The sequence below is a fragment of the Pimephales promelas genome, chromosome 25, assembly GCF_988280905.1.
Source record: "Pimephales promelas chromosome 25, fPimPro1.hap1.1, whole genome shotgun sequence".
Classification (NCBI taxonomy): domain Eukaryota; kingdom Metazoa; phylum Chordata; class Actinopteri; order Cypriniformes; family Leuciscidae; genus Pimephales; species Pimephales promelas.
In genome coordinates this window covers 21559248-21582191 of record NC_142793.1, presented here as the reverse complement: position 1 = coordinate 21582191, position 22944 = coordinate 21559248, and the positions used below count along the sequence as shown (strand labels likewise).

The 22944-nt window shown below is 38.1% G+C and overlaps 2 protein-coding genes across 2 annotated transcripts in view; one reads left to right on the top strand and one right to left on the bottom strand.

Moving 5' to 3' along the window:
• tln2b (talin 2b) overlaps nt 1-2341 on the bottom strand; it is a 127936-nt gene extending 125595 nt beyond the window's left edge. Inside the window, exon 1 of the mRNA XM_089127957.1 lies at nt 2227-2341. The gene's annotated coding sequence lies outside the window, so the exon portion shown is untranslated. The remainder of the gene's footprint in view (nt 1-2226) is intronic.
• c2cd4a (C2 calcium dependent domain containing 4A) lies at nt 1708-8756 on the top strand. Its single transcript, XM_089127959.1, has 3 exons — nt 1708-1865; nt 6971-7164; nt 7266-8756. The coding sequence occupies exon 3, from the start codon at nt 7297-7299 to the stop codon at nt 8650-8652; it is 1356 nt and encodes a 451-aa protein (XP_088984085.1). The 5' UTR covers nt 1708-1865; nt 6971-7164; nt 7266-7296; the 3' UTR covers nt 8653-8756.
• The last annotated feature ends 14188 nt before the right edge of the window (nt 8757-22944 follow it).

Here is a 22944-nt window from a genome sequence, read left to right as displayed (position 1 = left end):
GATCACAGATAATTATCAAATCCAGATCTATTGATCCATCTTAAGGTGATTTAGCCAAGAACCACATGCTCATCCTTGCTAGTTTAGTCCCTTTTATACTCAAATGCACAGATCTAACGTAACACTCATGCAACGTGTGTTGCCATGCCTTTGAAGTACAGTACGGATTCCAAGGGGTGTGGCGCTACACTAGAGAAAAACACGGATTTCATCAAAGAGCCTGAACTGCCGGATATAAGGACATGACTTCCACACGGTCCATATATCCATTTTACGTGTGATTACCTAAGACAATAACCCATTTCAGGCTATTAACTGTCGAGAAGATTGCCGTTAAAAGACTTAAAGTGCAAATACCTTGTCTCTCTTTTTATATTGCTTGCAGAAAAACAGATGTGTGTGTAACGCTAAGGCAAATACGACTACATTCTGTTGTAGGCACGAATGCATTTTGTATTGAGGAATCAGTGCATCGTCGTGTGATATAGCCTATAGTTTTTTTTTGTTTTTTTTTTCCTGTATAGCTTTCCTGAGATCTGACATTAAATGTTTCCTACTGGGTTTTTGCAATCAAGCAACTATTGAGCTTATGTGACCGATTAATATAATGACTGGTCGAATTAATCTAGGAATTGCCATGCTCTACATTTAAAATTAAAGCTTTAAGAGACGCATTTCAACAAGGATATTAAATAACCTACAGTTGGGAATTATTCCTAGGGTTTTGACCTAATCCAAATTAACCATAAATGTTGTCTCGAGTGCCAATGTCAAAAAATGATCAGAGTTAGACACGTTGATTTCTAAATTCAACATGGCTGTCTGTAACTTATGAGATATGAAGGGTGTGGCCTATTTTACAAAAAAAAATTGGAATAGTGCATAACTCTGAGAACACTAAGGTCAGTTGGCGGTGTTATAATAATTAAAATATATAAACAAATCTGATTTTTTTGTCTGTATTTTATTAAGATTTATTAAGTTATTTACCGTCATTTCATTTGCCCTGTTTGTTGTTGCCATATTTAGGTCAGATGGAAGTTTAGAGAAAATCAATGTTATATTATACTAAATAAATAATATGTTTAACAGTACAGTATAGCGAGTAGAAAAATATAATGTGATGACGTAACAAAGGAAACTTAATATTTTCCAAATAATATTTTACACGCAATAGCCTATTTTAGCTACACTTCACACACAGTAGCCTATATCACAGTATAAATTGGATCTTTATACATGAAAAAAAGTTATTCGCGGTTAAAGTAACTAACATTTATTTACTAATCAGTCAAATTCGGGTTGCCTCAAAAATGCTCTTACCCAATTAGCGCGCATCGATGTTCGACTCGTTACGAATCGAATGTGTTCGAAACAAATGATTCTGAACCAGTGAGTGGTTAAACCGGATAATTGTGAGTCGGTCTTGTTCGAAGTTAACGTGCGGTATTCGAATGGAACAGAATACTAGTAGCATCTATTACTCTTAATATCACGTCAGTAATATAAAGACATGACATTTGAACGTATGCAAGTATTCTGAATTCAGTCACCGTTATCGATAAGGAGTTACTGAATCGAGAGGCGCTCATACCGATTCGTTCAGACCAGTTTTTTGAGTCGGTTCATTAAAGATCCCAATAAAAAAACGATTCGTTCACATCCCTACATTTAAATCATTTGCAAACAGCTTGCGTTAGCACCTTGCATGTAAATAGGCCGTACATCATTTCCAAAGAAATCCATCCATCATCTGAGAGAAAGGGAGGGAGGCAACGCAACCCCGTTCCTCGATGTCAATACGCCGTAGGACTTCAAGATACATAAAATCAGCGCGAGTAACTACTACAACATATCCAGAAAAGGTAAAACTGTGACAAGCAACTCTACATGCTCTGCCTCTGAGAATAGCTAAATCGCTGAATATAAAATAACACATTTTACAAACAAACAAAATTCTGATAGATATTTATTATACACGCTCAATCCACTCGCATTCAAGGAGGAATAAATCACTGGCTTCAAATTCACTGACAGATTGCAGAATTCAAACATCACGCCGCACGAGACTCAACACCGCCCATTCATTCGGCTCCATCATAACATGTCCTCCATAAATCAACACCAAAGCGCCTTCAACTCCCAACAAAAGAAGTACACACGTGCGATGCATCAAAACGGTTCCGTTGCAAATAAGAACAAGAGAAACAAATCACGATTTCTTACCTAAAAGGCACGCGCTCTCGTGCGCGAGAGATGATTGAGTTGATTCAGAGGCAGCGCGAGCTGAACTGCGGTCCTGCCTCTGGAACACGAAGCCCCGCCCCTCTTGTTACTAAGGTCCCCCGTCGAGGCAATATGATGTTGAGATAAGTCCTTCAAGTTGAAGTGCGATTATTGAACGAGTCGTTGCCTACTATCAGTGTTACACACCCATGTATTAAACTGAAGGCATACGTGTATGTGTGTGTGTGTTTATACACGTAATAATTTACACAATAAAGTAAATGTATAAAATAAAATATATATTACAATTTAATAGTAGCAAAGTAGATGTACTGTATATAAAATATAAAAAATATTTTACTTAATATTTACGCACAAAAAATGTTGGTACATTTTGGAACTGTGGAAATAATGTGAACTGTTTTCAGCAGATGCTAATACTCTCAGAACGGCCAAAAATCAGAGAAATATCAGTCCACATGTTGGTACACTACTTTTTCACGAGGTCACTATTAAATGCGACTAAATATGCCAATCTGAGGCAGTGTACAATGTGTCATTCTGAATACTATTTTGTGGGAAAATGTGTTTGTTTGTTCCCTTGTGAATTTTACTTTTACAATTCAGATGTAAAGGGGGAAAATGGACTTCAAGTCAACTGTTTCTTTGAGAGAGATTCTCTGGTTCCGTATGTTAGTGATACTCAGAGAGCTGTCATCAAACATTTATAGGCCGGTCCCTGAAGACTTCACAGACGTCTGTCTGCAGTCTGTCTTGTATACTCAGAGTGACCTTTATTTCCAATGACCAGCCTGGGACATTATAAAGTATGTATTGAGTATTTCTCCTGAAGCGCATGTTCAGAAACAAGTTATGATTTAGTTTCTGTTCGTCTTTGTATGTGTGTGTGTGTATGTGCACATTGTAGCTCATCTGGATCTGTGGCTGTAACTGATAGTGTTGTCGTGTTGATGGAGCTTGAACTGCTGCGTGTGTATGTGATGAATATGCAAGCACAGCTAATGAGGCTAATAGAGCAGAAAATTAGATGTATTATTAGAGGTTATGTACTGTCAAATGCAAAAAAAAAAAAAAAAGAGGAAAGAACTAAAAGGTGTGTGAGTATACTCGCAGACGGACCAAATCAAAACAAGTGTGTGTCTGTGTACTATATTCTATATACACTAAATACTATAAACACACACAGTTTAAAAAATCTATATTGCATGCAAAAAATATATATGCATGTGTGCTGTCAAATCGATAAATCGCGATTAATCGCATCCAAAATAAAAGTTTGCGTTTACATAATATATGTGGGTGCACTGTGTATAATTATTTTATATATATAAATACACACACATGCATGTAAACAACTATATATATATACACCCACACACACAATATATATATATACAGTATATATATATATATATATATATATATATATATTAATACCACTTTTACTTGACTATCACTAACACTTTACTTGACGGATATTATTTCATACACATGAACAAACAACCATATTGACTAGCCTACTGTATTTCTGTTGCGAAATAAATTATGGATTAACCAAAAGAAATGTAAATAAAGAGGCAGTCATGAGCACAGCCAGCTTATCCTCGTGCCCCTTTGACCTCCAAGAGTCATTTGACGGATCAGCTTTAGTAATCATAACTGACATGATGCTGTCCTCTAGTGTTCACTCTAAAAAACACATGCAGGTTTCAAATCCTGTTTTATAAATAAACGTTTAGAGGCCCTCTTTTCCTTTAATGGGTAATGGGTTGTTTTTGAAGCAGTGTATAGAGAAAGTTCTCAGGACGGTATTCTGAGGTCACATTTAAAGGTGACCCTAAAACACATGATGTTCATTACATGGTGACCCGCGATAATCATCAAAACCAGCTGCTGCTCACAGGAAAGGGACCTGTGTGAAACAAGAAAAACAAGGAGGAACTGTGTGTGTGTGTGTGTGTGTGTGTGTGTGTGTGTGTGTGTGTTTTGAAAACAGCTCGGGTTATACATTTTTTTTTTTTTAGCTGTAAAAACGCAGAAAGTTTTATGTGATGGGGTGATGGGTCGGGTTAGGGTATATAATATATATTTTGTACTGAATAATTTTCATGTTTAAGTTAAGTTTAAGGAATGTCCCCATAAAACATGGAATCCTAATGTGTGTTTGTGTGATCTTGTAGCGTTTATGAGGACACAAATGTGTATAATGATGTGGGTATTACAACATAAACATGGTTGTCCTCATAAACCAATTGGCTTAAAAAATTATTTTTCAATCTTTTTCTTAGTGGGTAGGTTTAGGGGGTATATGATTAGTGGAATATATAGTTTTTGTTTCACACTTTATATTAGGTGTCTTTAAATACTCAAATGCATAAAAAATAATAGCTGTTAAGTGCAATGTACTTATTATGTTGATGTTGTATTGTAAAACACTGTTGATGCTATTGAGGTGGGATACGGGTGAGGTTCGGGATTAAAGGGGTTAGTTCACCCAAAAATGAAAATTATCCCATAATTGACTCACCCTCAATTTAATTTAATGGAATTTAACTATTAACTGAAATCCGTAAATCTTGAAAAAAGGCTTGTAAATCTTGAGTGCAGTTAAAAGAGAAGGTAACATGACCAGATTTTGGACTTTCAAAGGAATATATGCAAATATTGATCTTAGAAGTAGTCGTAAAAAGTAAATACATATGCGTGTGACCCCGACTACACCACTGATGCACACGATAAATGTATTTTATCAAATGATTAATTTAAATGTTGGGTCATTGTAGTTAAAGACACTTAATATCAAGTGGCTCCTTATTTTATTTATTTATTTAAAAAAGAGAATTTTCCTTCCTCTTTTTCTGCAAAACTCTAAACAAAAATAATGAGCATTTTACCCTAAAAAATTAACACTAGTCTTTTGTTCACACTGAAATTGAATCATTAGGAAATTGTATAGTTAAAAATGAGTTAAAAGTCGCCCTTTGGTGTCTATCTGGGCAAATGCAGTGCTGTCTTCACTTATAGTTCAAGTGTACTTATTTTAAGAAAAGCCACAAAACTAGTCTGGAATCAGCATGGGGTGACTTCTGCGGTGGTATATATATCGCACAATACTATTTATATGGCAATTATTTCCTGTACAGCTGTTCATAATTTCTAAATGACTTTCTAAGTGCTATTTAAAAAGTTTTATCAACATTGAAGCACTTGTTTACTTCATGCTTTCCTGCTGTTAAGGCCTTAAATATTACTCAAGGTGATCACAACATTTCTTAGAAACCGTCAAAAAGGTATCACTACACTCTAGGATCATTACGTCTGTCCGCCTCTCTGATTCTCGTAGGTTACTGCAATAACCCCTCGAACTTTGACCATGAGCTAACAGTAAACAAAGGCATAAATATCAAGCATGACGTCGTAGACATCACCTATGCGAATGTACATAACCAGAGGCTACACTGCACATGTTTAATCAAAGTAAATAGTGTCGGTTGGAATTAGACTAATATGATATTACAAAGATGTGTGAATATTAAGTTAATATTACGGAATTATAAAAACTGCATTCAAATTTCGCAAAGCTCGTCTGTATCCTGCCACAAGAGGGCATAGTTGAAATGTCTGTATTTGTCTGTATTCATTATTTCGTCAATTTCTAACCAAGAGAGCACTCTTCTATATTTCTTTCTGCAATTAATTTCTTGCATATTTTCATGACAGTACACATTGTTGGTTTATTATTTGTGGATGGATCACTTTCATCTGCTATTCTTTGATGTATAAACATTTCAGTCGCACTTTATATTGGGTGTCCTTAACTTGCATTAAAAAAAAAGTACATAATGTGTTCGTAATGGATTGCAAAACACTTGCTGCTATTGTGGTGGGATATGGGCATGGTTAGGGACAGGTCTGGTATAGGGTGGGTGAGTTGTAAGGGATGGCTCAACAGTGTAATTACTGCATTTAAACAAGATTCAACTTATTTCTATTATTTAAGGCAGTTTAATGTAATTTAAGTTTAAATGACTTAAAAATCTAATTTGGTAGTACCAATTTAAAGTGTGGTTAATTTAAATGGTACATACTGTAGTAGTTGTGTCGCATTAAAACGTGGTTTCAACAATATGAGAAAAATATGGTAATGAGTATGACAATTATAAGTATCACTATGAATAAAAATTGCAAAAAGGCAACAAAAAAATGTTTCACTATTAACAAAAAAATAGACCAATCAAACAATCAGCAGGCCCATTTTCATCATGGTTTTATAGGTCATACCTGGGATTAATGTGCCTAGCTTGTCAATGAGTTTGTAAGCTCTGTAAATTTGCTTTAGACATTTTGTATTTGCTGACCCAGATACATCAAAGCCTGTGTTCCGTCATTGGTATAACTAATACTGTAGTCTTTGCGTGAAAAAATGCCAGAGACATTTGGATTTGCATCATATTGAGGTATCATTAACCTATAACCCACATCTAATATTACAATTCTCGCACAGAGTAATGGAAACTCACACACGCATGCCTTTGTTTTATCAGCCAAATTTGTTGGATTTCATTGCAATTTGCTTATCAGACTGGCCTTTACCCATTCTTGGATTGCTTAGATTAAAGTGTCGTGGCTTGCGAGTTTCTATAGGAACCTGAAGCCTTGAAAGCAGCTGAAGCTCTCTTACCACTCGTGGGTGTGATCGAATCGCCCTTCTCTCCGCCCACAGCACTGTTCTGTATAAAAGGCCAAGAGCCCTTCACATGTGTCACAAAGAGAAGCCGGTCTAACAGGAGAGAGTCTGAGCCTGCCGATTAGACACTCCAAGCTATCACCCTGAAGACTTTGTGTAATGCAGCATATAGAACAAGGACCCGTCTGAACAGATCCTCAATTCCTCCACTGGCTAATCGGGTACACAAGGTAAGCAGCATACAAAATGTTTTGGTTGCACAACTATTGCACAATTTTGGAGTAAAACTAAGTGGACCAGACTTATAACCACCGATCTTTTATTTTTGCAGTGTTTCTAACTTGAGCCCAAACTGAATTCCCATGTGGGTGGTAGAGAAGATCAGAGTGTCCGTCGAAAGGACCAACTTGCCGCTTTCCGTAACGGAATACAGCTTCAAAATCGGAGACATCATGTTTGGAGACAAGTCATCCATTGAGAAAGCCAAGAAAGTCTTGCTGTGTCCAAACATCATTACCCCGGACACCATCCCGGAGTTCTGCATCCCCCCCAAGATCTCAAGCCCAGTGGAGGCCAAGAGTACTGAGCAGGGGAGGCCGACTCCATGCATCCGAGTGTCTCCATGTGAGAAGGGGAGTCGAAAGAGAGAAGTCAATAACCATATCATCCAGGTGGAGAGTGTTGACGATGGACCATATGACAATGGCTGTAGTGATGAGGAAACCACCAATGCTGATCCTCAAAGCCAGGCTGCACTTTCCCTGCCTCACTTAGCCAAAGCTCAAACCTGCTATGGCTTCTGCACCTTGCTGGAAAGTCCCCACACCAGACGAAAGGAGTCCCTCTTCCACAGTGACCCCAACTCCAGTGGAATCCCCTTGGTTCTTCCCCGGAGTAGATCGAACACTTGCTCCAAATCTTCCATGCCATCTTCCCCCCTCCTGCCATCTTCAAGCTCCCATTCTTCCTTTAGCCTGAATGCTCTTACTTCCAGACTTTCTCCAAAAGGCTTCGCCCTGCACCGACAGGGAACTCTGGATAGCGATACTACCTCCTCGGCAGAATCCTCCCCCTTCAGTTCTCCTCTATTGAACAGAAGCCCACCAAAGTCTTCTCTCCTCAAAGCACTTAGCCATGAGAAAATCCTCTACCGCAACCTCCGGAAGGCTGCCATGTCCAGAAACAATTCCTTATCGACGGACGAGAGCAGCTCCACGGACAACAGCCCCAACATCATGAGGAGAGCATCTGACGGCCTTGTAGAACCTCCCCAGTGTGGTTTCAGCTTGGCGCCCCCGGCTATCTTCCCCATGGACTTGGTTCTGCACCGGGAGAGGGTGATGAAAGAGAATTTGGTGCCGGTTGGAAGGGATGGGACCTTGCGGTTGTCCGCAGAGTACTGCCCTGAAAACCAGAGACTGCGTGTCCGCCTCATTAGCGCTGAAGGCCTGTATGCTCTGTCGGTGGACCCTAAAAGCATTAACTGCAGCGTTAGCCTCTCGCTCATACCCGGAAAAGTCCAGAAACAGCGCAGCACGGTCATCAGGAAGAGCCGCAATCCAATCTTCAATGAGGACTTTTTCTTTGATGGTATATCGGAAGATGATCTCTGCCAGAGGTCACTTCGATTCAAAGTCGTAAACAAGATGTCCACAATGAAAAGAGACTATATTCTGGGCAACTGTGATCTTCCTCTCACAAGCATTGTCACATTATAAATCCCACTGGTCCCGATGTATTTGTATGTATTATGTTAAGTTTTATTTATTGCCAAATCTCTTTATCTGCCAAAGACTTGTTTTTTATTAAACAACAAAAACTATATCAGTCTTGTGGTCTTTTGTTCTTGTCGGGAAGCATCATTTTAGGTATTCAGTCAACAAATAATCATTTATTCATGACGAGAACAGCTGTGACTGAATCAAAGCACAGTCTTGAAAGGTTCTTTAATTTCCGTAATGGCCTCCGTTGTTTCTTGTCGCATCTGATTGCCTCTACGCTGTGACGCATAGCCTTTTGCAAGTAACAAGATTTTTAAATGCAATATACAAATGTTGATTACTTAAATTGATGGAGAAAACACTAAACAGTTGCTCTTGTGGCAGATGAAAACATATTTGTATCAGTCAAATAAGGCTGCCTTTAGGCAAAGTACACCCTGTAAAGTTAATCGATGTGGCTTCCTTTTTTCCCTCGCAGCAATAATACCTGGGAGGTGTTGTAATAGGCAGGTTTTAAAATGGCCTGTCAGTGGGATCTGAAATTCACAATTACAGTAGCAATACCTTAATACTGTGCTTCCTCAGGGCTAAACATAAAAGAGCAGTAGTAAGACATTTGAGACATCAGTAATAGCTAAATGGTGGGGCTTACCATTCACTGATCTTTCATTGGACGAGGTAAATAATAACAAGGCGGCACTGATTACAAAATAACTCACCTTCTCTGATTTCCTATAAGCCTGTTGTTTCCTGCTGACCTTTGCAGGGATTATAATAAAGTAACTTGAGACAGAGATGGCTCATGCTCATTAAACCATCTGGGTTTCCCACCCCCTCCTCCTTTTTTTCAAACAGGCTTGCTGACTAGGCCAAGGCTTGCCAGCTTGGCAAGCATTTAGCATTAATAGAAGCAAGGGTATGATTTTCCACTGATCTAGAACAAGTTAATCCCACTTAAACCCCTATACTTCAAGAGCTAAATTGATTCCAGATCGGTATGAAAGAGTTTTTATCGGTATTATCAGGCTGCAAAGTGACCAACTCCATTAAAATAGCATAGAATTACCTCAGACACTAAAATATTGCTTTAAGGGGACTTACTGTGCAAAATTTACTTTTACACGGTGTTTGAACATAAATGTGTCGTTAAATCGTTAAAATAGTGCAAGTGACTACAGTGACGCAATCTTAAGTTTTAACAATCAATCAATTTTAACAATGTCTTTAATAACTTTTCTGGGTCGGCAATTTTCAATCAATTTTGAAGCCTATGGATGAGTGATCCATCAGATTTCATCAAAAATATCTTAATTTGTGTTCCAAAGATGAACGAAAGTCTTACCGGGTTGGAACAACATTTTGAGTGAACTATCCTTTTAAGCGCGGTAAGACATGAAAGATACCTTTCTGACGGACAGATTTCGGATGTGTGCACTCAGAAAAGCCAATATCAGAAGTTTAGACTGATATGGCTTTAGAACGCATTAGCGATAGAGATTATAATCAAAACCAAACATGAGCATGAGCTGTACAGGCTCCGCCCTCTTCATTTGCATTTAAAGATACATGCACAAAAATACACTGCATGTTTTTTCCTTCAACTCAAACATGGGCGTTTACAACATGATATAATAAATGATCTGTGGGGTCTTTTGAGCTGAAACTTCACATACACATTCTGGTGGACACCTGAGACTTATATAACATCATGTAATGGCACTTTTCCACTACACTAATACCAGCTTGACTCGCCTCGACTCGATTCGGCTCGCCTTTGTTTGGTTTTCGACTGTGTAAAAGATGTACCTGTACCTACTTTCAGGTACTTTTTTTTGTATCGCCTCCGGCGAGGTTCTGAGCGAGCAAAATGTGACGTGAAAACAATGCTGACTGCTGATTGGTCAGAGAGAATGGTTACTATTCACTGTGTCATCATTGCACGCGTCAGATGGAGTATCCAGAATAATGGATGCGTCTCGTAGTCTGAACTCTGTTGTAGTAATTCCCAAAACTCTCCTGTTTTTTTCAGCAGTGTTTCATTTTGCTGCCCTCAGCCTCTCATGAAACAACGTTTGTCTTCTTGTTGTGAGAAACAGCCAGATCCCGAGGATCAAAAACAGCATACGCTCGATTTCCTCCATTGTCCTGTGTGGGTAGCGGATGTGTGTCGTGTTTAAGATTACGTCACGGCAGTTTCCTGCGGTGTCGCTATGACAACCGGGTACTATTTGTGGCGGCAATGGAAAACGAAGCGAAAAGCGAGTCGAGTCGAGACGATTCAAGTCGAGCTGGTACTGGTAGTGGAAAAGCTCCATAAGAAAGGGGCATAAAGGTCCCTTTTAAGATCACGACAGACCCAGGAATAATAACTGTTTATATTAAACTCCTCAGACTCTGATCATTTTACGTTAGTGCGAGTATAATACTATCCTGCAGAAAAGCACTTTGATCACATAACACTTTGATGCACATGGGTCTGTCATGTGCCTCGCTGGCAGAGCTGTCGCATTTATGCATGTCCAGGAATACTTGAAAACAAAACGGCGTACAACCTGCTCTGTTCGCTCTTATGCATGGCATCAATATGCAGAAAGAGAGATATAGTGGGAATGAATGAAAGATGAAAGCCTCTTAACATATACATAAAGAGCGCACATATCCATAACCATCAGAATATGCATGACATGTTTAACAGATGGTCGTGGATGACTGTTTTAATCATTTCATTAAGACTAATCTAAGAGTTGTTTAGGAAGCAACTAATAATCAAATGTGACTTTATTTTCTTTATTTCATTTTTATGTAATTATTATGTAAAATGGAATTATAAACTAGTGTTTTCTAGGTGGTTGATGGGGTTTTGAGTAGTTGCTCTTTAGGTGTCTTTTTCAATGCATGTTTTTGGGACATTTTATTGTCCGCCAGGCAGTCCAACCATGTATAATTCTAATGAATAATTTAGACTACTGTAAATATCTTATGTGCAAGCTGGAAATGCATGTAAAATGCATTAAAGAGCTCAGCAGATTTGCTACAATTTACTTGCTTACCGTCACAGTTTAAGAAATGACACCCTGAACCATCCATGTTTGTGACAACTCCTCTTTAGAGAGATGGTAGATAGACTTCATTCACGTTTTTTCCAGAAAGTCCAGAGAGAAAAGGAGAGAAAGAGCTCACAGTTGCCAGGCAACCCCCTTCAGCATGGCTAGGCCCAACGTCTTGCCACGTTGAGCCCTGCACAGTTAGGCACTGTCAATAGCAATCACTGCTATTTGTTTGGCCTTCCAGATGAATTAACTGTTCTTTTCTGTGCCCATTCTGCATTTTTTGATTATTGTGCAGAAGTCCATTTTTTTAATGTACTCAAATCAAATTAAATTAAGCATTTGATTTATGAGCGACCAGCCTGGCCGAGCACATCTGTTTTGTAGAAAACTAGATTTGATTATAGACGTTTATTTTCTCTATTTTAAACCAGTGTTTGCGACAGGCAAAATATCGGTTTAAGCACATTATTTACTAACTACGTCCACTTTACGTTTGCTGGTTGTTGCTTATTTTCTATATTAAATTGTCTTTTCTTGCACTTCCACTTAGCTAAGAGGCCCGAAGTACAGTTCTTACCTCAACAGTCTATTTATTAATAGTCTAGCGGTTGTTTTTAGATAAAAGTAGACGGGACCATAAAATTATTTTGTGGAGTGATAAGCATTGCTTTCAACAGCACTGATGCATCATTAAGAGCATCCGTTGCTATTTTAAGTGAATGTTATCTGTGGTTAAATATTAAGCTAAAAGCTCTTAGTCTGGCTCTGGGGATGAGCGCTATACAGAAGGACTGAGAAATGTGCAATGAAAATGCAAACTAAGACAAATATTAAAACATTTAGTTTTAAAGGTTAAAAGTAAAGCTTTTAGGTGTAGTGCCACAGCCGGTCAATCGTAAATTGACAACACTGCCATATTTAATGTATTTTAATGAAGATTTAACTGGAATATCCCTTTTACGGTGGTGCAACACCACTTGTTTGGGGTTATTTTAATTTGCAATAATGACTGGCTCTCTGTACATTATCTCTTACTTTAACAAACATGCTCCGTGTTGCTTCGAGACTTTTCTCGAATTCATTATGAGGACCTTTTGAGAAGCCCTGCCTTGTGTTTTGCATTAGTGACGTACATGTAAACCCCCTCTGGGGAGAGAGAAAGACCACCATGCTATTGTGCTCAGGACGCTTTGTGCAATGGGTTCTCTCATGGGTTACCGTCATCATTTCCTCTGTGGCTCCCTCCACCCCCTTCGCACATAGATCTGAACAATGTTGATGGCTTAACAGGCAATTGCAATAGAGCCTGTGTGGGAGCAGATATATCATCCATCTTTGTATTCCATGTTGATTCAGCTGACACGTTGTGTTTCAAATGGGGATTTACAGGTGGTTCCCACTGCCTGTTGGCGGCTGATTGCCACGTGTTGGATTGCTATTCAAATCAAAGTGTGCCATGATTAGGACTTTTCCTATTTAGACATAATTTTTTAGAGATTCCACTTACAAAGAGTCACTTATAACTCCAAAATGTATGTTGGCTATAGAAATGTCCATTGTGAAAGCTAATGCCATGCTTCCTAATAATATACAGGGTGAACACCAACGGTCCTAGTACTGAGCCTTGTGGTACTCCATACTGAACTTGTGATCGATAAGGCTGCTACAAACTGATAATGGTCACATAAGTATGATTTAAACCAGTCCAATGAAATTCCACTAATGCCAACGTAATTTTCAAGTCTTTTCAAAACAATGTTGTGGTCAATAGCATCAAATGCAGCCTTAAGATCGAGTAACGCAAATAGAGAGATACAACCATGATTGGATGATAAGCGCAAATCATTTGTAAAAGAGAGTAGTCTCAGTAGTACTACGATACGGTCTTATTAGTGAGCCAGGAATTGGATTGCCCTTTCCTCAGAGGACGATATTGTGTTTTTTGTTTGTTTGTTTGCATATTGCTATAAAGTTGTTAGGGTGTTGCTATGGGGTTGCTATAGTGTTTTGTGGTGTTTTAGCACATTGCTATAAAGTTGTTAGGGTGTTGCTATGGGGTTGCTATACTGCCCTACAAAGCAAAAAGGCAGTAACTGCAGTTTTGGTAAAGCATTAATTATTACAATTTTCATGACATTCAAGCCAACCTTTGTTATATGACAAAACATCTTATCTTAAATGCATGTTGTTTTAGTAAAAAATGGTAGTGGTTTGTACAGTAACTGCAAAAAGCCCTAGTAAAAGTCATTTTTCTCAGCTCTGCACTATGCGTAGTTACTGCCTTTTTGCTTTGTAGGGCAGTATAGTGTTCACTGTTTTGTAGTGTTTTTAGCACATTGCTATAAAGTTGTTAGGGTGTTGCTATGGGGTTGCTATAGTGTTTTGTGGTGTTTTTAGCACATTGCTATAAAGTTGTTAGGGTGTTGCTATGGGGTTGCTATAGTGTTTTGTGGTGTTTTTTTAGCACATTGCTATAAAGTTGTTAGGGTGTTGCTATGGGGTTGCTAAAGTGTTTTGTGGTGTTTTTTAGCACATTGCTATAAAGTTATTAGGGTGTTGCTATGGGGTTGTTAATGTGTTTTGTGGTGTTGCACATTGCTATAAAGTTGTTAGGGTGTTGCTATGGGGTTGCTATAGTGTTTTGTGGTGTTTTTAGCACATTGCTATAAAGTTGTTAGGGTGTTGCTATGGGGTTGCTAAAGTGTTTTGTGGTGTTTTTTTTTTAGTACATTGCTATAAAGTTGTTAGGGTGTTGCTATGGGGTTGCTAAAGTGTTTTGTGGTGTTTTTTAGCACATTGCTATAAAGTTATTAGGGTGTTGCTATGGGGTTGTTAATGTGTTTTGTGGTGTTGCACATTGCTATAAAGTTGTTAGGGTGTTGCTATGGGGTTGCTATAGTGTTTTGTGGTGTTTTTAGCACATTGCTATAAAGTTGTTAGGGTGTTGCTATGGGGTTGCTAAAGTGTTTTGTGGTGTTTTTTTTTTAGTACATTGCTATAAAGTTATTAGGGTGTTGCTATGGGGTTGTTATAGTGTTTTGTGGTGTTTTTTAGCACATTGCTATAAAGTTGTTAGGGTGTTGCTATGGGGTTGCTAAAGTGTTTTGTGGTGTTTTGTAGCACATTGCTATAAAGTTATTAGGGTGTTGCTATGGGGTTGTTAATGTGTTTTGTGGTGTTGCACATTGCTATAAAGTTGTTAGGGTGTTGCTATGGGGTTGCTAATGTGTTTTGTGGTGTTTTTCGCACATTACTATAAAGTTGTTAGGGTGTTGCTATGGAGTTGCTAAAGTGTTTTGTGGTGTTTTTTAGCACATTGCTATAAAGTTGTTAGGGTGTTGCTTTGGGGTTGCTAAAGTGTTTTGTGGTGTTTTTTAGCACATTGTTATAAAGTTGTTAGGGTGTTGCTATTCGGTTACAAAAGTATTTTGTGGTGTTTTATTAGCACATTACTATAAAGTACCTTCTCTATACGGTCTTATTAGTGAGCCAGGAATTGGATTGCCCTTTCCTCAGAGGACGATATTTTACCTGGTTGAAATGTTCTGCCTGGCTAGTCAAGCTAATATCAATGTGTTTTAACATCTGAAGATGAGATGAACACCATAAGAACAGACAGAACAATCAAACGTTTTCAGTCTCATTACTAAAGTCACAGTTAGGCTGATTTATACTTCTGCGTCGGACCTATGCCAGAGCCTCAAGGTACGCGTGCTACACACATCCTACGATGTAGCTATGGCATGAGTTTGATGCAGAAGTATGAATTGGGCTTTACTTCAGTACCTTAAAAGCGACAGTTTCAGCTTGTCTTGTTTTTCCATTAAGAAAAGAAAACTCGGAAATGGGCGAAGTGGGTGAGGTGAGCTAATGCTAACAACAGGAAAATGTTGGTCTTATCTGAGCTTCGATAGGAGAGACTTGTAGTAAAGCTGGCTAGAATGCTGTTCTGACGTGGATATTGAACAGATTTAAAGCCAAACATACTGTCGATGTGATTATTTAAGGCATGGCAACACCTCTGTTTTGACAAACATAACGATTAGCTTGTCACTTCCACCTCATTAATAAATGTGTGGACACATTTTCATCATAAGCCGGTTATTACCTATCGGTTATTCGTGAGAACAATGTTTATCATGTCCGACATCACTGTCAGTCACATCTGGCTGTATTTGCACTCCATGAAAGTCAACATGGACTGCAATTGACAACTGGCAAATTTACTTCCTGATCTCTGTAATGGCCATGACATCATGCTGTTAGCTATCCAGATTGCTGTTGTTATTGAACCAGATCACTTTGATACCACACATAGGATGGATGCATTATGATGCATTATGTCACAAGGAATGACAGTTGGACATGCCACTTTATTTGCACATTTAATTAATGATGGTTTTCCCTAAATAAACCTTTGGAGCAACACTTCCTTGAGAGCATAGAGTAAAAACAATCATTTACGGTAAAGACCCTGTTTGCTGTTTATCTCTGCTGGCTTCCTTCCATAAGATTCCTACAAAAGATGTGACACAAAGCATGTGTACCTATCATCTGTTTGTATTTTGACAGGCTATTGGCATAGCTTGCCAGTTTAACAGCTGGTTTATGTTTGAGTTTGCTTTATATGTTTTGATTGCTGTCGAGAAGTTATTTGAGAACTGTTTAGTCTCATGACATGTTGAAGTCATAGTGAAGTTTACTTTTGTTTCTCCTGGTTGGAAAGAGAGGGATTTCAAAGAACACTAGCTTTTAAAGTTTAAGAAAATGCGAGCAGTGCTTTCCCCTGCATACAGTGTTTCTGGTGGTTTCCAGGGTGTTGCTATGCAGTTTTTCCTGTGTTATTTGGCACATTACTATGCTGTTGCTAGGGTGGGTTGTTGGTGGGGTGTTGCTAAATGGTTGCAAAGGTGTTTTGCTCTTAAGATGGTAGGGCGTTGTTATGCATTTGCTTAAGTGTTTTGTGTAGGCCTTATTAGCACATTGATCTAAAGTTGGATAGTTTTGTATCGCATTGTATTGTAAAGTTGTTAGGGCGTTATGTGGTTGCTTAAGTATTTTGTGTTTTTTTTAACACATTGCTTTAAATTTGTTTGGGTGCTGTTCAGTTGCTAAGGGGTTTTGTGTTTTTTGTTTGTTTGCACATTGCTATAAAGTTGTTAGGGTGTTGCTATGGGGTTGCTATGTGTTTTGTGGTGTTTTTTTTTAGCACATTATTATAAAGTTGTTAAGGTGTTGCTATGGAGTTGCTAAAGTGTTTTGTGGTGTTTTTTAGCACATTACTAAGTTGTTAGGGTGTTGCTAATGGGTTGCTAATGTTTTTTGTGGTATTTTTAGCACATTGCTATAAAGTTGTTAGGGTGTTGCTATGGAGTTGCTAAAGTGTTTTGTGTTTTTTTTAGCACATTACTAAGTTTTTAGGGTGTTGCTAATGGGTTGCTAATGTTTTTTTGTGGTATTTTTAGCACACTGCTATAAAGTTGTTAGGGTGTTGCCGGAGTTGCTAAAGTGTTTTGTGGTGTTTTTTAGCACATTGCTATAAAGTTGTTAGGGTGTTGCTATGGAGTTGCTAAAGTGTTTTGTGTTTTTTTAGCACATTACTAAGTTTTTAGGGTGTTGCTAATGGGTTGCTAATGTTTTTTTGTGGTATTTTTAGCACACTGCTATAAAGTTGTTAGGGTGTTGCTATGGAGTTGCTAAAGTGTTTTGTGGTGTTTTTTTAACACATTGCTATAAAGTTGTTAGGGTGTTGCAATATGGGTTGCTAAAGTGTTTTGTGGTGTTTTTTAGCACATTGCTATAAAGTTGTTAGGGTGTTGCTACGTGGTTACTAAAGTGTTTTGTGGTGTTTTTTTATGCATATTGCTCTAAGTTGTTAGGATGTTGCTATGCGGTTGCTAAACTTTTTTGTGTGTGTGGTTGGGGTTGTACATTGCTCTTAGGGTGCAGTTGCTAAGGTTTTTTGAGTTAAATTTTTTTTTTGCATTGCCCTGAAGTTGTTAGGCCATTGCAACGCAGTTGCATAAGGTGTTTTTTTTTTTTTTTTTGCATATTCCTCTAAAGATGTTTGAGCGTTGCTATGCATTGCAAAGGTGTTTTGTGTGCATTTTAGAACATTGCCAAGCAGTCATTAGGATAATCGGAGCAGTTGCCAGGTCGTTGTTATGCGGTTGCTAAAGTGTTTCTTAGCACATTGCTACAGTATTTTGTGAGATTTTTAATATATACCTGTGCATTTATTCTCTTTTTCAATCCCTTAGCAGCTCTTCTCTACATGATTTAATGTACAGTCATGTCTATAGCACAAAGATCAGGACGAGATAAGCACTGACTTTTTATACTAAGGGTTAAGATCAAAACTGTAAGAGCTGTAATAATTCTTGCCACCAATCGATTTGAAAGTCGTTAAAGATACTTATTTTCTATTACTGGGATCATTAAAGAATTGCCATCCATTATTGAATAACATACAGCTATTATTATAACAGTGTGGATATACTTTTTCTTCAGTTGTGTATCTTTCTTTTTTATCCTGTGTTTGCTCTTGTAAGCAATAATTATTTTGCGTTCTTGATCCGGGAATGGAATGCAATGCAAAACTTGGATTTCCCCAACACAACTGTTTACACCAAAGATCACGAGGCGTGCATGCGTTAATCTAATCATCAGTGTACACAGTGAAAGTAAGCTGTTAAATTATATTAATGTTCTTCCTGCTTCTACTAAATATACACACATACAGCGGTATGGCTTCTTCTGTAGGGACTGATTTAAATGTCTTTCAAATCTAAAATACATTTGACCTGAGTGGCGAGCCTCTGTAGGCCGGGTTCCTCATCAAGGTAAAAGCGAGACCTCACTGCAATTTAACATCAATTTATTTGCCTGTCATGTAAGCCTAGGCATGTGTTTACAGTGCATTTAGAGTTAATTGATCTAGTCGGCCTTCTGTATATAGAGTCAGTGTGCCTCTGTCATTGAGAGTAATCAGAAAGCCACGGTTATGAGCGCTGCTTCATGTTCCTGCGTCACAGCATGGGAAAATGAATCGGCTCAGTCATGCACAATGCCCGTTTGGGGAGTGGCTTCGACATGGCAGCTTGTGCCTGGCTCTCCATCTTTCCACTGGTCCTCGCACTCCCAATAACCACTTGCATAGATGTTCTCACACTCCTAAGAGTGAGCTTGCATGGATGTCCTTCCATAAAAACACTTGGACTGACTGTATGTTCCATTTAAGGGACAAATCGTGCTCATGGTCTGACTTTTTGTTAAGATCTGTCATAAGATTTAAAGTTATTTAAAAAAAAATTGCGGGTTGTTTCAACTCATGTTTGAGACAAAAATGGACCCAACGTTGGGTTTAAAATTTTAATTTAATCATTTAAACCAACGGTTGGCTTTGGACTCAAGCTCAACGCAGTTTTTAGAGTGCATTAATTTGACATTTTCTGAAGAAAACGTGAGTGGTGTTGGCCTATCGTTGCAGTTGCCAGGGTGTTGATGTGTGGTTGCTAGACAAAGAACTGCTATGGTGTTTTATGTGAATTTTTGAACACACCGAGATGCATTTGCAAGGTTGTTCTTAGTGTTTAACTGCATTTCTATGCAGTTTCTAAGGTGTATTGTGGTTTTCTATGAAGTTGCCAGGGTGTTGCTATACAGTTGCTAAGATGTTCTGTGTATAATACATTTCTATGCATTTGCAAGGACACTGATATGTTGTTGAATAGGATGTATTTAAGCACATTGTTGTCATAGCAAGTGCATTGATATGCGGTTACTTGGAGGTCCGGTTCTATTTTTAGCACTTTTACATTTAGTATTTCTATGCAACTGCGAGGACATTGATGTGTAGTTGCTAAAGGGTTTTGTGTGGTTTCAGGGTTGTGTAAAATATTTTTTGAACAGTTGCTTTGGTTTACAGGGTGATTGCAACTTGCCAGGTAGTTGCTATGCGGTTTCTAGGACACGCATTTTGGTTTTCTGGGTGGTTGCCAGGGTGTTGCTATGCAGTGGTTTAGGTATTCTGTGCTTTTAGCACATTGCAATAGAATTGCCAGGACAGTGATATGTGTTCGCTAAGGTGTTCTGGATGGTGTTGTGGTTGGTTGACAAGGCATTGCTAGGTGTTTATAGTTGCTAGGGTATCATGGGTGTTTGCTTGGTCATTGGCAGGTTGTTATGGTATTGTTAAGGTATTCCAGGTGGTTGCTAAGTAGTTGTTCTTTCTTAAATGTAATTCGCTTTATGCCCAGCTGCACTACTTCCTGAACTTCAGCCAGCACCTTGTTTCCTGTCTGCCATTATTGGCCAAATTGATTAATTCAGGTGTGTCTGATTATTGTTGCCATGACTACTGAGGTCAAGCACACCTGAATTAATCAATTTGGCCAATAATGGCAGACAGGAAACAAGGAGCTGGCTGAAGTTCAGGAAGTAGTGCAGCTGGGCATAAAGCCCATTAAATTATGACAAGGGTGAACTTGAGTCTGATCACTATGCTCATATTTGTCTGACCTTTTGACTATAGACACTATTGGCCATTTATTGACTCCTCGTCAATTACAGTGCAGTTTTATATTACACGTTTGCACTCCAGTGAACCTTTCAACTGCAATTATATATTTGGTTTACTTGGAGATCGCAATGGTCCTCTGTCATGTTTATGACTTGATGACATGCATCCCAAATCATTTGATTTTGCCAACCATTCAGAAGCTAGTTTGAAGAGTTTAGCATACTCTCCTATCTGACCTTTTAACAATTCTTATTTCAATCTGTCGCTATCATTTATTATTGCAGGTGTGGAAGACTCTATGACAACTGGGCTAACAGTGCAGTACAGTACACATACGAGTCCCTTTAAAAAGCTCTGAGTTCACTGGCTCTCCAGTGAAAGTATAAAGGGGTTACTGGGTTTGTTGGGCATGTGTGAGTCTCGCACGTACTGGATCCTTCTGGAGATGCACTGTTTTATGTAGCCACTGTAATCCTGACACACACACACGTGTCCACACACACACATACATGCTATAGAGGTGACATCAACCATGACCGGCTCTGACATCAATGAAAAGATGCTGGTTATAGTACACTCAATCTTATTAAAGACAGTCTTAATATAAACTGGATACACCTTTTAACAGGATACACCATGTGAGAACAGTGACACGTATGATGGTGAAACTCAGATGTGAAGCTTCTGGCAATAATTGTGGCTTACACATCCATGCAGGCCTAAGGCTGATTCTTTGACTGTACTTTGCAGTCCACCGTGGGGAGAAAAAGGCACAGTGATTGTTTTAAATAAAAATATTGTTTTCAATACTTTTGTTCTTCAAAGGGTAAAACTAGATGCACTGAGGAAAAGTAATGATTATGATTTACATTTTATTTTTATGTTTTGTGGAGATTATTGAGCATTTTATGGTTAAAGTTATTTATTTATTTATTTTACAATAAAAAAAAATTAACAAAAAATGATTTATTTACAATTATTTGTTTTTTTTAAATTATTATTTATGGTTTCATGGATTAACTAAAAAATGTGTAGTTGAGTGTTTGTTTGCTCTGATGAACTCTAAGGTAATCTCTTTTTGGTGATTGACCCTATGAAGGGGTTTGATCAGTGCAAATAAGCTATGCCTCCATCTCCATGGCACAGCAGGTTCCTTGTGATGCCCTGGTTAATTATAGGGCAGGATGTTACATAATATTTTCTTAATAGCCATTAGACAGACTGCAAACAGTACCTTCTAGAGGCCCGGGCATCAGCCCTGTCACTGACGGTTATATGGCATGGAAAGTTGGTTGAACTCCTGGATGACGTAAAACTCAGTGATTGTTGATTCAGGGCTGACAACTAAGGGCATTGAGGTTTCAGTGAGTAAAGTACTAACCTACCATTTTTATCTTAAAGGGATAGTTCACTTTGAAATTAATTTTTGGTATGTTTTAGCTTACCTCAAGGCCATTCAATGTCTTTTTCCGCAGTAGTTTCAATTTTGATATTTTTAGGTCAAACCATTTGTTTCTATCAGTCATATAATGGAGGTCTATGGTCACCACCTCAAAGAGCATGCACAGAGAAGTCCAAATTAAACATGATGTAAATGTAAGTACACATTGATGGCCTAAGACGCGAAACGAGTGGTTTGTGTGAGAAAACGAACAGTATTTATATAGTTTTCACCTCTTGTAACCACACGTCTAAGTGATCTGAGGGCGCGGGCACTTTGTGGCTGTGGTTACAAGAGGTAAAATGATAAATACTGTTCGTTTTCTCACATAAACCGCTCGTTTCGTGTCTTAGGCCATCAATGTGTACTTATATTTATGAGTCATTAAATCATGTTTAATTTGGACTTCTATGTGCATGCTCTTTGAGGTGGTGACCATAGACCTCCATTATATGACTGATAGACATGAACGGTTTGACCTAAAAAGCTTTAAAAAAAGCTAGGTAAGCTAAAACATACCAAAAATTAATTTCAAAGTGAACTATCCCTTTAAAGAGCTTTTTATACCTGATTTAACTTAATTATCAGAGATATTGACTACATTTTTTGACTTAAAAAGAAAACCAGTTAAAATGATGTTAATTGTTTTTCATTTAAACATCAAAGCTAATCAATCAATTGATTGTATTTATAAAAAAAAACATTAATCAAATAAGCCAAATGTCTTCATATTTCTATTTCCCATCCCTTTATTTAATTCTGGATGTATACTATGGTAGAACATGGGAAGGAAATCTTTCCAAATTAGCATTAAAAAAGTACCTTTGTGCCCGAATGTCTTTTCTCTTGATCTCGTCCATGGCAACACGGAAAGGCTGGGAGAAAAAAACATGGAGATCCTGTCTTTCATCTGAGAGAGGCTTTTATCCACACTGATATCAGCTGGGGTTTTCCCCCCACAGATTCTGCAAGTATTTTTACATTATATTATATTATATTATATTATATTATATTATATTTTCTGAGGGAGTGGTTTCATAGACTCAGGATGTAGGCTAAACCGGTCGTTCAAATGACAAAGAAGAAAGTAGCTTACAATAAAGGTGAAATTTGTGGAAAATAAGACTTTTAAAAAAAGAAAAACCACGAATACATGTTATATTGTACCCCATAAACACAATCATGCAAAAAAAGCAGTCAACTACCGCTTTAAAGTCACCTTTCTTCCTCATTCTGATGCTCAGTTCTTAGATATTGCATTGAACAGGTGTATCTTA